General features: G+C 62.0%; 1 protein-coding gene across 1 annotated transcript in view; it reads left to right on the top strand.

Annotated features, from left to right (window-relative positions):
- LRRFIP1 (LRR binding FLII interacting protein 1) overlaps positions 1–13,383 on the top strand; it is a 53,102-nt gene that overhangs the window by 8,284 nt on the left and 31,435 nt on the right. The window contains exons 3-5 of the mRNA XM_054699470.1: positions 3,833–3,877; positions 4,198–4,248; positions 9,668–9,718. Of these exons, the coding sequence (XP_054555445.1) occupies positions 3,833–3,877; positions 4,198–4,248; positions 9,668–9,718 (147 nt within the window). The remainder of the gene's footprint in view (positions 1–3,832; positions 3,878–4,197; positions 4,249–9,667; positions 9,719–13,383) is intronic.

The raw sequence follows: 13,383 nt of genomic DNA on the forward strand, positions 1-13,383 counted from the left end.
CTTGGAAAGCGCAGGACGTTCTGACGGGCACGGCGGGGGCAGCGTGAGCCTGACAGCTCAAAATAAACCCGTCCTCTGTCCCCGATGCTCAGGCGCAGGGTCCAGCGTGCCTGTCCCTGCCCCGGGGCCTCGTCCAGCCGCCGAGGAGTAGAGTAAATGCGCTAGCAGGGCGGCCGCGGGAAAGAGAGAAACCTGGGCAGTTGGGACGCAGCTTTTCTGGCCTGCGAGAAGCCGCAGGCAGGGGTGAGGCTGCCGGGCTCAGCGCTGGGGGTCCGTAGACGCGGGTCTTGCCCGTAAGCGAATTTAGTCACTTACAATCCTTTGAAAGTTTCTTTTTATACATTTATTTGGTTTCTGCAGAAAGAACAGCTTGATGTTCCTTTTAAAACGGCTAAGAAAGTGTGGGCGAGGTAACTTCATTTCAGGAGTTGGAACGCAGCCCCTAAGCTGTCAGTGAGACCCAGGTCCCGCCTCCGGGCCCCCTTGCCAGCCCCGTCCCAGGTCCTTTCCTTTCCGGCCCCCCCGGGGCGCAGCTGCTGGCCTGCCTGGCCCGAGGCCTCAGGGAAGTAGCCCCAGGCTCCACCTGCACGCTGCCGGCTTCCCCGGCCCAGGTGGGCGTGGGCGCTGACCCCAGCGCTTGGGGGTCCAGGCGCCCGCAAGCCATTGCCAGGGAGAGGCCGGCTGGGCCTCGGGGTGTGGAGGGCCCTCCACACCGCCCCCCAACTCGCTCCTTTTCTTGCCGGACCCCCACCACCTTCTGTTCACATCTCGCCAGCGACAGCATCCGACACTGGCAGGGTGCTGGTGTGCACACACACCCCGGCCGGAGCGAGCCCAGGAGGGGACCGTCCGCGTGGCTCTGCGGAGGCGTGTCCGGCGGAGGCGGCGATCCCGTCACCAGCTCTGAGACACGAGCAGGAGCGAACCTGCCCCCCAGTCCGCTTGGCTGGTCTCCTTCTCGGCTTCTCTGTCGAGTCAAAGCTGCTTCTGAAAGTCCAGCACCTTCCGCACCGGCGTGCCGTGCCTCCGGCTTCCCTGCATGACTCACCGGCTGCTCACAGACGTTTCCATCTGGAATCGCTTCCCCGAGCTGGCCGTGATGCTGCTTGCTGACACCGCGGACCGCACCCCTGTCTGGGCTTCTCCCCCGTGGAGCTGAAGGAGGGATTCTTGCTTTTGTCCAGAAGAGCAGCGGCTTTCACTGTGGGCAGGGAGCCGGCAGATAGGACGCTGGGAACACTGACTCTCGGAATCTAAATAATCTCTTGGGAATTTATATAGAGCCCCCTCCCTAAAGAAAAAAAAAGAAAGCCATGTTTTCCTTCTATCTTTGTAATTAAACCACGAGATAAAGGAGGGCTGACGACGTCACGCTGCTGTGGGGGAGATCTGGAATGTGACAGTGACAGGCCGACGTGACCTGAGCGCAGAACAGCCTCAGCGGTTGCCTTTCCCTTAAGCCGAGGATAGACTCAGACTTTCAGAAGCGTTTACTTTTGTCGCTTTCCAGACAAAATAGTGGAAGGGAAATAACCTCCAGAGAAAGGCCGATCCTGCAGCTCTGATAGTGGGGAGCTGTGTGGGTTGAACTTCTAAAGCATTGCTGAATTCTGCCTCCCCACGCGTGCTCCCCTCCGTCCCTCTGACTGCCGCCTCGAAGAGAAGAAGCAGGCCCGGGGTCGCCCGCCAGCAAGCAGAGCAGCGCCTTGGGGTGTCACCCCGGGGACAGCACCTGTGCTCCCAGCACCGTCTTTCCCTCCCAGGGATAAGATTGTGATGTGCAAAGAGGGGCTTCCCCCCACCCCCCTCCCTGCTGCCCTGTGGCCGGGAGGCGTGGCAGCTGTGCCTAGATTTCCAAGAGTGAACAGGAAAGAAAAGTTGGGACCGGGAACCTGAGGCTCTCCCTGGTGGCCACTGTGGAATCCCAGAGCCGAGAGGCAGTAGCAGCGACTTCGAATCTACTTCCCTAACTCTGAGTTTCGACAAGCAAGCCAAAGCTTGGAGGGGTTAGCTAAAAGCCTGCAGACTTGGGTGGGGATGTGCTCCTTGTACCTGACGCTGAACTGCAGGCCGCCAGGTGCCTCCGCACCCGTGCGTGCCCCGAGACAAGCCAAGGGCGCAGGGGATGGTGGCCTGAAGCTAGCCGGCGTGTCAGGTGGCTGGGACAGGCCGCCCTTCCTCTGCCTGCCTCCCGGGCCTCTCACCCCTGGAGCGGCCCTCAGCTGCTCCTTTGGTGATTGGCCGGGAGGCAGCAACAGCTTCCCAGGGGACTGCAGCTCTGCTGGGCTGAGTTTAGCCGCTTCCTGGGAGGGCTTTGTCCTGGTCTCTGCCTGGCCGGTGGGGAGGGGGCAGGCAGGCTCTGCCCGGGCTCCAGGCTGCACCCACTGCCCTGTGATTTGCCGCTTTGCCTTGGCATGCCACCCCCCACCCCCCACCCCGAGTGGCTGGCAGCAGCTGTGACGTGCATGTTGGAACAGCTCCTTCTGAGTTACCACTTCACTTCTTGCCTAATTTTCTTTCCCTTCTGTCTATAGAAATATTATGGGCTGGAAACAAAATGGGGTGACATCGAGCGGTGGATGGTAGGCCTGCATCTGCTTTTAAGAAATTTAAATGGTTTATGATGTGATTTTTATGTGGTTTAATTATTGAGACAGATTTCTGTTGCACCCTAATTTAATAAGGAGATTTCCTCCCTCCGGCCTGATTGTTTACATCCTGGGAGAAACCTGGTTAGAGATGGGCCTGGCCAGGCATTGCTGACGGCTGTGTTGGGGTGACTGCCCCCGGGGTCTCTGGAGTAACAGCCTGGAGGTCCCCGCCCCGCCTCCCCGGTCCCCTCAGCCTTCTGTGACGCACACTCGGCTGACGGCCTCCTCGCTGCCACGACCCGGCCAAGCCCCAGTGCACCCAGGGCTGGTCGTGCTGCGTCCCCCCCTCACAAGCACGGTCAGCTGCTGGTCTCTCTCACTCCCACCTTCCCCACCCCACGTGGCCCCTCCTCCCTGGCCACTGGCCCCGGAGCCTCTGCCCTTTGGTGGAAAAACCCTTTCACCTCCCCAGCCAGCTTCCTAGAGCAACTCGCATGTCAGTCAGGAGCTGGCTTCCCCGTGGGCGCCCGGCCTTCCTGTCCTTCGGGCGGACATGGGCCCCCACCCTGAAGCTCTGGAGGGGCAGCACTCGCCGGCCCCCCGGCCCCCAGAGACACAGCTCTCTCCTCTCATCAGCCTGTCCCGAGCGCCCTCCAGCCCTCAGCCCTACTGAAACATCCTGGTCAGTGCCTCTACCCGTAAAGTCACCTAAGGGAGCGTAAGCTTGGCCCTGGCCCCGGGGGCGGCTGTGTGAGTAAACGAGGGGGTGCTGATACATGCAGCGCGCACGCCCCCTGCAAACCTCCCTGTGTGCAGCCGCCGCTTTAGGCTCACACAGCGCCGGTGGGGGCAGGTGGGTGGATTTAGTGCCCGAAGCGCCTTCAGGAGGTAGCACAGCGGCGCTGACATGCCCCCCGAGGTGTGCACCCCGGAGCGCCCCCCATCCACAGAGCAGCGGGTCTCCCCATGGGGCCCTGGCTCCCGGAGGGGTGGGCTCAGGTGGGGTGCGGGTAGCCTGAGCCCAGGGCCAGACGGGGTCTGAGCGGGAAGACAGCCTCCCCCCACCGCCCAGAGCAGGACTCCTGTGCTCGCGTGTCTGCTGCCCCTCAGAGAAAACCCTCCCCCGAGGTTTAATGGAAGCCTCTCAGCAGAGTAAATATTTGTCCGGCCTGACTTTCGTGGCAGCAACGCCGAGTCCCGGGGTGCGCCGACCTTTCACACTGTTTGCGTTGCTTTGGCAGGAGGACAGCGAGCGCTGCTCCCGCCGGCCCCGGAGGAGCACCTCGGTCAGTACCTCTCCGTCCTCGGGCGGCCCCTGGTTTGTGTTTGCGGGGCCGAAACTCGCGCTCTCGCGTTAGCCGAGTGAGGGGGCTCCTGCCGGTGCCCCCTCCACCCAGACGCCGGCCCCGGTGCCCCCAGGCGGCGGTTCACGGTGACTGTTGGGTGGCCCCGGGGCTTGCTCGACTGGCTGGGGTGCTGCGGGGCCCCCCGCGGAGCCGTGTCCCCGGCCCATGTTGACCTGGATGATGGAGAAACAGCCCGAGGACGGCTGCTCGGCCGTGGCTGCAGCTTCGCGCGCCCTCACCGCCTTCTCTTCTCCCACTAGGCGTCTGACGAAGACGAGCGTGCGTCGGTGGGCAGCCGCGGAAGCCGGAGGGTCAGTGAGCAGTGGCCCCGGCCCCAGCCCCGCCCCGCCCCGCCGTCCTCGCACCGGGCGCCTCTGCAGTCAGGTGCAGAGGGCAGAGGCGCCCTTGCGGGGTCTTCTCCCGAGTGGGACCCCAGCCCCGCACAGTGTCCACGTGCAGAACACCCGCCAGGATGCGGCCGTCCCCCCCATCGCGGACGGCACCCCTTGCTCAGCCTCCCGTCAGGCTGCAGGCCTGAGCCCAGACCCGCTCCCCAGCTACTCTGAGCCCCAGGAAAGTAGCCATAGTCGAGGCCGGTGGGCAGCGGTGTGCTCCCCTGACCACCGCCGACTGCCCGCTGGACGTGGGAACAGCCATCCCCCACCAGCCGCCGCCTCCCTCCATGGTGGAGCCCCGGTAGCCGGCGGCTGGAGGTCAACCAGCCCAAATGCACTTTTCTTTAAACAGTCCCCAGATATTCAGGTTCCCCCAAAAGCACAGTGGCAGGTAAAGCAGAGGCTGCGCTCTGCATGAGGCGTGGGGCCAGGAAACTCAGTGTGTTGGGTCAGCCCACCCTGGGGTGCCAGCCAGACGGGCATCTTGCTGACCCACGCACAGGCGTGCTGGTGGAGCTGCGTGGCCGAGGCCGGGCTGGGCCGCCTCCACCCAGCCTCCCTAGGCCCCCAGACGGCGCCTGTGGTCTGACGCCTCCCCCACCTCGCTGTGGAACTTGCAGCGCTAAAAGCAGAGCCACGGGGGGGAGTTTGCCAGGAAGTGACACCCACAGGTGAAGTCGGCCAAAGAGCCGCCTTCCGTGGGGACCCCGTCGGCAGCCATAGTGACCTCCTCACAGATGCCCCTCACAGATGGGCGAGGAGCAAGTGAGGTTTGTGCGAGCAAACACTGTAAGTGCCAGGCCCAGCGTGCAGAGCCTCAGACAGCTGCCGGGCTGGCCCAGAGCAGGGTGGGCTCAGAGCCCAAGTAAGGCTGGTGCCATGTCAGGGGGCGAGAGGCGTCCAGTGAGCCAGGCCTGGGCTGGCGCTGGCGCTGGCCTCGCAGCCCGGGGGCCGCGGCGACCCTGACGGACAGCCTTGGGCTGGAATGGTGAGGGCCGCGCCTGACTAACACGGCTCGAGAGGGACATGGCAGCAGAGACCTCGCCCGACTCACCCCGGGATGCCTCTGAACCGTGACCCCGAAACCCCGAGCAAGCTCTTGTGCGCCTGCGTTTTTCTGGGGAAAGAATTTGTCGCCTTCTTAAGATGTTCAGAGCGTGTCCTGCCCCCAGAGAGCTTTGAACGGCGGTGTTAGTGAGTTCGGGTGACAGGCCGGCCTGCCTTCCGGTCTCCACGAGCTGAGCTGGAGATGGCTGCATTTCCCCGCGGGACGCGCTCTCGGCAAGGTGCCAAGCGTCCGTTTCCAGGAATCTTTCACAGAGCAGCCCATGCTAGGAGCGGGAAGGGCGGGAGGATGTGGAAGCCCCGGAAGCCGGCGACCCGCCCTGCCACTCTCCTGTGCTCCGGAGGAGCTGCCTGCAGAAGCCGCGATCGCGCGATCCTGGGGATTCTCCTCCCGGTGGGCATCGTGTGAGTGCCCAGGGGCCGTTCAAGGCCTGCCAGGGGCACAGTTTTGGTCAGCGCTGCCTCCACCTCAAGCCCACCCTCAGCCTGGCCTCTCTGGCGGCACCGGGCAGGGCAGCCCCACTGTCCCGCTGAGCGGGTCTCCCCCCTCTGCCAGCAGCAGATGCGCTCTTTAATATTCTGGAATCTGTGGTTTGCGCAGTTCTGGTAGAAGCTCCCGTCTTTCTTGTCTTTTCCACGTCGCAGGCCCCTCCGTTCAGCCGGCGGTGGTGCGCAGACCCTTGGGGGAGGCCCCTGCCTTCCGAGCGTGTTTGGAAGGGCTCGGAGGGTCTCATTTTAGACAATGTGATCTTTGCATCTTCCTTGTTAGAAGTGGACAGTGACCAATGTGTCCACCTTTGCCTGCAATACCGGGATGGGTTTCCAGGAAGAAGTGCGTTGCCCGTGGCTCCCGTCTGCAGGAGAGGCGGCGGCCGTGGGGGGCGCAGCGCTCACACCCCGCTCTGCTGCGGCTCCTGGGGACACGCGTGAGTGCCTGGGGGCTCCCACAAGGCCCAGCGCCGAGGTTTCTGGAGTGCTTGGGTTTTGTTCTGCTTCACTTCGCTCCTCGATTTAGGCCTCTGTCCCTCCCGCTGCCCCTCCTTCCCTGTCCCAGCCTGACTGGGGTGCAGGGCCTCCGCCTGGGTGAGATCGCGGAGAAATTTTGCCCTGGGACCCTCTGTGGTGTGACAGAGCCTAACCTGGGACCCACTGTGGGGAGTTTTCCAAAACGCCAAGTGCATCTTCATCCAGAAAGGCGCCCCTGGGCCTCCCGGGTGGCGCAAACGGTTAAGACGCAACCTGTGAAGCAATCTGCAGCCTCTGCAGCACGAGTTCGATCCCCGGCTGACCAGGGAGCTACCCACGTGGCGCAGCAGACCTCTCCTGTCTCCCCGCTGCTCCCCTCAGCAGTGCATTTCAGTCTGCCTGTTCTTTTTTTTTTTTAAATAATACTTTATTTTATATAATTCTTATATCATTTTCGTTTTTGCACAATGTGTGCATTTTCATTTTGGTTATATTCCCCATACAATTGCGCCCCCCCCCTTATTTTGACCCTAGAACTTCCTCTCCCCTTCCCTCCCTGCCCCCCCGTGTGTCTCTGGTTTATAGCTGCCTGTTGATTTTGATTTTTACTTTGTATTAATTAGTCTTTTTCCTGGTCCCTTATTTAGGTTTTCTAAATTCCTGCTATGAGTGAGACCATCCAGTATTTTTCTTTTTTAGTCTGCCTGTTCTGTTCCCTGCTCTGTCTCTGGTGAGTCCTCTCTGGCCTGTACCCCAGTTCTTGTATGCATAAATAAATAAATCTTAAAAAAAAAAAAGGCACACGTGTCACCCACCAGTGGGGCGGGGCACCCACCCGCTCCTCAGGAAGCAGCCCCTGCCACCGCACCTCTGGCCCTGCTCCGGGGCCCCAGCCCACACCTGCCCCCCCCAGCCCCAGGCATACAGGTGGGGTGTCGAGTCTCCAGCACCTCCGGTCGGACCAGTTCCCGGCACTGCTGAACTTCCTTTGAAAGGTTACACTTAGAGTCATTTTTCCTCATGAAAAATGCATTATTTTCTCACGTGTGTCCATTCTAACTAAGTTTCCAAGCTGACTCGTGGCCAGAAAGTGCTCTTTGAGAGGGACCCAGCTCCAGCCCAGAACAGAGACCGTCACTCCCACGACACCAAAGACGACCATTTTGTCTCGCAGCTTAAAGCCGTCAGTGCTGGAGTCACTCTGGCTGTTTTTTTTTTTTATATTTATTTACTTATGCATACAAGAACTGGGGTACAGGCCAGAGTTGTGGGGGGTGAGAGGATTCACCAGAGACAGAGTGGGGAGCAGAGCAGGCAGGTGGACCGAAACACACTGCTGAGGGGAGCAGCGGGGGGACAGGAGAGGTCTGCTGCACCGTGTGGGTAGCTCCCTGGTCAGCCGCGGATGGAACTCGTGGTGCAGTGACTGCTTTGAGCTTCATATGTTGCATCTTAACCCCTTGCGCCACCAGGGAGGCCCGACTCTGGCTGATTTTTAACGACTTCTCCCCTTCGAGGACTTTTTCTGACCTCAAGGTCAAGTGTTTGTGCTTCATTCATTCCGTGGCACCTCAGAACTACTCAGCAAATTTCTGGGTTTTTCTTAAAATGTGTTTTACCTTTTAAGATGACAGTTACCAGCTCCCCACACGTGGCCATGGGCCTCCTGGCCGGGCTGCCATAGTCCTGACCAGCAGGGACAGGGCGGAGCCCAGGGCTGGACACGTCACTGGTGAGGAGTGGCCACTGTGGACATCTGGACACGAGACCAGGAAGTGCCCCCGGGGAGCGTCCTAGCAGCCCAGCCTCCGAGCTGGCATCCCCAGGCTGGCTGCTCCGCGGTCCCTCCTGTCGGGGGACGCATTTGCCCCGCAGCTGGCGCTTTCCCAGCTGTTTGTGTTAAACTCAAGGTCAGGCGTGGCCGAGGGCTGCCCCTGCCGGGGGAGTGGACGGGATGTGGCCACCCCAGGCGCTTGCTTTGGAGCTTGTTTCCTTCCAGCCTTCAGACTGCCTGAGGCCTCGTGCGCGGAGCTGGGGCTTCCTTTGCCTTTCCCAGGAGTCCTGCCCCTCATGCCCTTGGGGCATCTGTCCTTTGACTCAGTGAACCGTGCCCCGACAGAGGTCACCGGCGACTTCTCTGGGCGGCGCTGCCGGCCCTGCCTGGTGGCTGCCGGGCACGCGGGGCGGGCGGCGCACTCACTCCGGCCGTGTCACCGCAGCCGCCTTCTCTGTCTGGGGCTCTGTAGCAACCCTGCCCGGCTGCTCCCGGAGCTCCGGCCTGTTCCCTCGTGTCTGGGGTGGCAGCAGGCACCATGTGACTCAGTCACATGAATCCGCATTTCGTGAATCTGGGTCTATGGTCTGTCTGGAAGTCACTTGCTGGTTCTCCACTGATGTCACGGCCGCCCCCAGGCCGGGCCGCCGCCCCCGCCAGACCCTCTAAATGGTGGCACACGCCTGGCCCCTCGGGAGGGGCGCCTTCCTCTCCTGGCGTGGGCTGGCCCAGTGCTTGACGCTCATCCCTGGGGCCGGGGAGCGTGTCCCACGTCCGCACAGCCGGGCCCTGGAGTGACGCAGCCCTTCCCTGGGCTCTGGACTTGTCCATGCCCGCTGGGTCCCTGCCACGCTGGGTCACTGTGGGGCCCTCGCCCTCCTCCTGCCGGAGAGCATCCCTCGCTGTTCCAGGCAGCGTTTCTCTCGAGTCAGCAGAAGTTCCACAGGTGGACGGGGCACCTCGAAAGCCCGTGGCCGGCGCAGACAAGGGTACAGAGCCCTCGGCCACTGTGTCTGAGCGGACAGGTCAGGAGGTACCAGAATCCACTTTGTAACGTGGAGGCGTGAGACTGGCGAGTGAAGGGCCTACAGAGAGGGCCCTCTCTGCTCCCCGAGGGGCCTGGAGGATTCTCTGGGTCTCCGGTGCGGGCCCGTCGCGCCTCTGACCGCCGGGATTCACCCTGAGCCGAGAGCGAGACCCGTCACTGGGCCGCGCCACCCCCCACCCCGCTCCCCAGCCAGGACTCCTGCAGCCATGCCCCAAACACGGAAGTGAGGAAACCCCCAGAAAGGCGGCTGCACCCAGGCTCTGTGCCTCGCAGGAGGGGTCTGGGGTGACAGGGGCACCCCGTGAGCTCTGGGCATTGGCCTGACTGCTGCGGGGCACAGAGAGGCTTTGGGGGAAGGTCAGGGTCTGCCCCCGGGCCTGCCATTCGCCCCTCCCACTAAGAAGCGCCCTCCGTCCCCGCTGAGTCCCGTCTGCGTCGTCTTCTCTACACTGATGTCAGTTTTTCTTTCTTCCACTGGACAGACAAATGGCTATGACGGAGACCTCCAGGCCCCGAGCAGGAGATCTGGCAGGGTCAGTACTGTGACGCTGTGGCTGCGAGGGCTCCCCCCTTAAAAAGACTAAGTCTAGCCGCTTTGCTTTCTTTCCTGTTGTAGTGGGTTTCTTTTCTTTTTTTTTTGAAGATTTGTTTTATTTATTTATGCATACAAGAGCTGGGGTGCATGCCAGAGGTGTGGGGTGGCGGGGAGGTGAGAGGATTTACCAGAGAGAGTGGGGAGCAGAACAGGCAGACTGACTGAAATCCACTACTGAGGGGAGAGCAGGGAGACAGGAGGGGTCGGCTGCGCCACGTGGGCAGCTCCCTGGCTGGCGTCGACCTCGACCTCGACCTCGACCTCGACCTCGTGCTGCAGGTTCTGGAGATAGCTCATCGTGCTGAGACTTAACCCCTTACGCCACCAGGGAGGCCCAGCTTTCTTTTTATTATTCTAGCCCACGACAGCGACAGCTCATGTCATCTAACTAGCAAATCCTGTGAGTGTTTGTCCTCTAACATTTGGGTGTCAGTGTCCGGATCAGTGCTGACAAGAATCTGTGTTTGAAAAGATCCGGCGTGGAAGGCGGCCTGTCTCATGCCATGGCCGCGTGTGCACATGTGCAAGCGTGGTGTGCCTGTGCGTGTTAAATACTCAGCTCTCCGGCAAAGTTCAGTTTGCTGTTTCTCCTCTTCTCCGCTACTCTCATTTGCCATGTCAAAGAAGCCTGTGCTGAGGGCTGTTTTTTTCCTGGGGAGGAAGAAAGGAGACAAGAGGCGCTGACCGGCCTGATGCTCAGACGCCACCATCCGGGGGAGGGGGAGGGGCAGAGGGACACTCCCTGGGGGGCACCCACGGAGAGCCTGCGGGAGGTGGGCGGGCGCACCGAGGAGGCCAGGCACCCAAGGGCTGAAGGCTCGAGCGCACGCATTTTAATTGACGTCCACGACCTGCTGTGACTCAGCAGAGAGAATCAGCCTCACGCCCGCTGCGTTTTGGGAGTAATAAACCCAGCGACTTGGATGAAGTAGTGATTACGGGCAACGCTAGAGAAGAGGAAATCCCAAGAACAGGGGAGAACGGGGTGACAGGGCATGGCCAGGGAGCACAGCGGAGCGACCCCCTCACACCGGCCTGGGCACGCGTCCTGGGCCTGTGTCCGAGCCACCTGTGACGGGCGGTGTGCCGGGCGTGAGCACGAGGCCGGCGCTGACCCTGTCTCCTCTGCTGTCCAGAGCTCCAGCTGTGGCGGCGACGCCAGCTTCTCCACTGTGCCGCCCGGAGAGGACTCGTGGGTTGGTCCCGTTTGGCCCTTCGCGCCCCCGGGAGCTGCAGGTTTTGTGCCGCTTCAGCTGCTCGCAGTGGGGCTGCTGGACGGCCGTCCTTTGGGGAGAGGCTGCTTTCGAGCATGGATTACAGCCTTGATCTAACTCAGACACCCCCCCCCACCCCACCCCGCTGTCCCGCCATCCACGTGCGTCCACGCAAGGGGCGTGAATGAGGTTCTGGCGCCTGCAGAGGAGCGACGTCCGCAGCCCGTGTGGCGCCAGGACCAACCATGGGGCTGGGGGGGATTCTAAAAGCCTTAAAACTCCTTCCTGAAAACAGAATGGCTCTGTAGCTGATGAGGGACCCTGTGACAGTTCTTGGGGGAAGGACTGGACTTGAAAGTCAAATCCAATCCAAACTCACATGTCTACACAGCAAGATCCCTTCCTCTGCTGATAACGGGCCCGTCCTGACAGGCAGAGACTGGGTCGGTTAGGACCCTCATGTGCGTCCCAGCAAGTTCTCACTCAGCAAACACTCAGAGCTCAGGTGGGACGTTACCTGGGTAAGCAGGTGAGCTGGGACAGCACTGTGGATGCAGGACAGTGATGGCCTCTGCCCTCCGGCCTCGCTGTGGCTGGCACTGCCTGTGGGTTAGACACGAGGAAGCGTCTCCGCATCCACCGAGCGTTCCACCTGCCAGTGCCCAGGCCAGAGACGGGCACAGCGTGGGAGCCTGTGGGCTGGGGCATGTGTCCAGGCCTGCCTGCCCTGCTGTCCAGCCCCAGAGCCTGACGCCTCCTCAGGAGCCCCTCCCTTGGGAAAGCGTTTACCCCAGAAGTGCTGTGTGGACGGTCTCAGGATTCGCCACCGAGTCCCGCAGCCCTGGGAACCCTCAGGCAGGTTCTCGCCTGGAGGCCCAGAGTGGTGCCAGGGCAGCGTTTCACTCCCTGGAGGACGCCGAGTTTCCTCCAGTCCTTGGTTCCGAGTTTTCTGCACCAAACCGTAAACATTAGAACTCAGACTGCAAAGCCCCCTAAGCCCCCCGCCTTGCCGTCTGCTGCTCTGGGCCCATTCCGCTCTCGGCCGGTTCCGCTCTCGGCCTGTTCCGCTCTCGGCCCGTTCCGCTCTCGGCTGATTCCGCTCTCGGCTGGTTCTGTTCTCCCCGCCTGGTTCTGCTCTCCGCGGTTCCGCCCCAGTGTGTGGCCTTCTCGTTACCTGCCTGACTCCTTGTCCCTCCCCCCGCCCCCCCCTCCCCTCCCATGTGTGCACGGCCTGGAGCGTCGTCCTCTGCGTGGTGTGAGTCAAGGTGCCTGGGCCCTGGCGTAGGGAGCACAGCGAGCCCCCCCCCTTCTCTCTGATTCCAGGGCCTCCCCTGCTGCGACCTCAGCGCCTCCAGAAGCAGCCTGGCTCCCAGGCCCCTGTCTGCCCTGAGTGGAAACTGGGTCTGTGCCCCCACAGCCTCCTGCCTGCATGCGCCTGGGCTGCTGCCCCACTGTGCCCCCCCCCCCCGCCACGAAGCACGCGGTGGGGCCCAGTTGGTGGCTCAGCTGGTCTGAACACCCGGTTAGACTTCTCCCAGCCTTCTGGAAAGTACCAAAATAATTAAGGCCCTTATATGGGAAATAGGGACTCTGGGGCGGGGGAGCGACCCAATGTATATTTTCCAAAGCTCAAGTCCAAAAATATTGGTCTCTCGGGTCTCTCCTCCTCTTCCTGCAATTGTTCCCCAATTGGGGTTTCATTTGTGTTTTTTAAAAATATTTTTTCTTGTAAATGTGTCCAGGAAGCAATTTGGAAGGCTGTTGTACAAGACTAACCTGACCCCCCATCTTTGGAAAGTGGGGCGGGCAGCTTGTTTCTTTGGCTGGGCTTCCGTCTGTTTCCTGTTTCCTTGAGGCGGGTCCTGCCGGCGCGGCGCGGGGCCTCCCAGCCCGGTCCACCCTCCCCGGGGGGCGGGCGGCGCAGAGCTCTGGGCCGCGCCTGTGGCGGAGACCGCGTCACCCCCGCGTGCTCTTCCCCCGCCCCACGCGGTCCCCTCTGCGAGCACCGACACCCCCACCTGCTCTCCTCCCCTGGGCCTTGGGTTGCTGCTCGGCTGCGTGTGGCTTGCGTCGGCCGCACCACCGTCCTGCTCGCCCCCAGCCCTTCTCCCGGGAGTCCCTGAAGAGAAATGACTAGAAGGTAGTCCCGCTTCTGGGGTGCTGGGGAGGTTTGAAAAGTCCGGGATCCTCCTGCGCTGGGCCTCCTCGTGCATCTGGACACGCACTGGGGTGTCCACCTGCGTCCCCCCCTCCGCCCGCATCCCCCCTCCGCGGGTGGTGGCTCGGCTCTCGCAAGCCCTGCCGTGACGTCACCTGGTCACTGTTAGCCGCTGCTGTTCTCCCAAACTCTAACAACCTGCCGCTCGCGTTGTCCGGCCGCCCTCGTCTG

The sequence above is a fragment of the Talpa occidentalis genome, unplaced genomic scaffold (genome assembly GCF_014898055.3).
Source record: "Talpa occidentalis isolate TD23 unplaced genomic scaffold, MPIMG_talOcc4v2.1 talOcc4.3, whole genome shotgun sequence".
In the NCBI taxonomy this organism is placed as follows: Eukaryota; Metazoa; Chordata; class Mammalia; order Eulipotyphla; family Talpidae; genus Talpa; species Talpa occidentalis.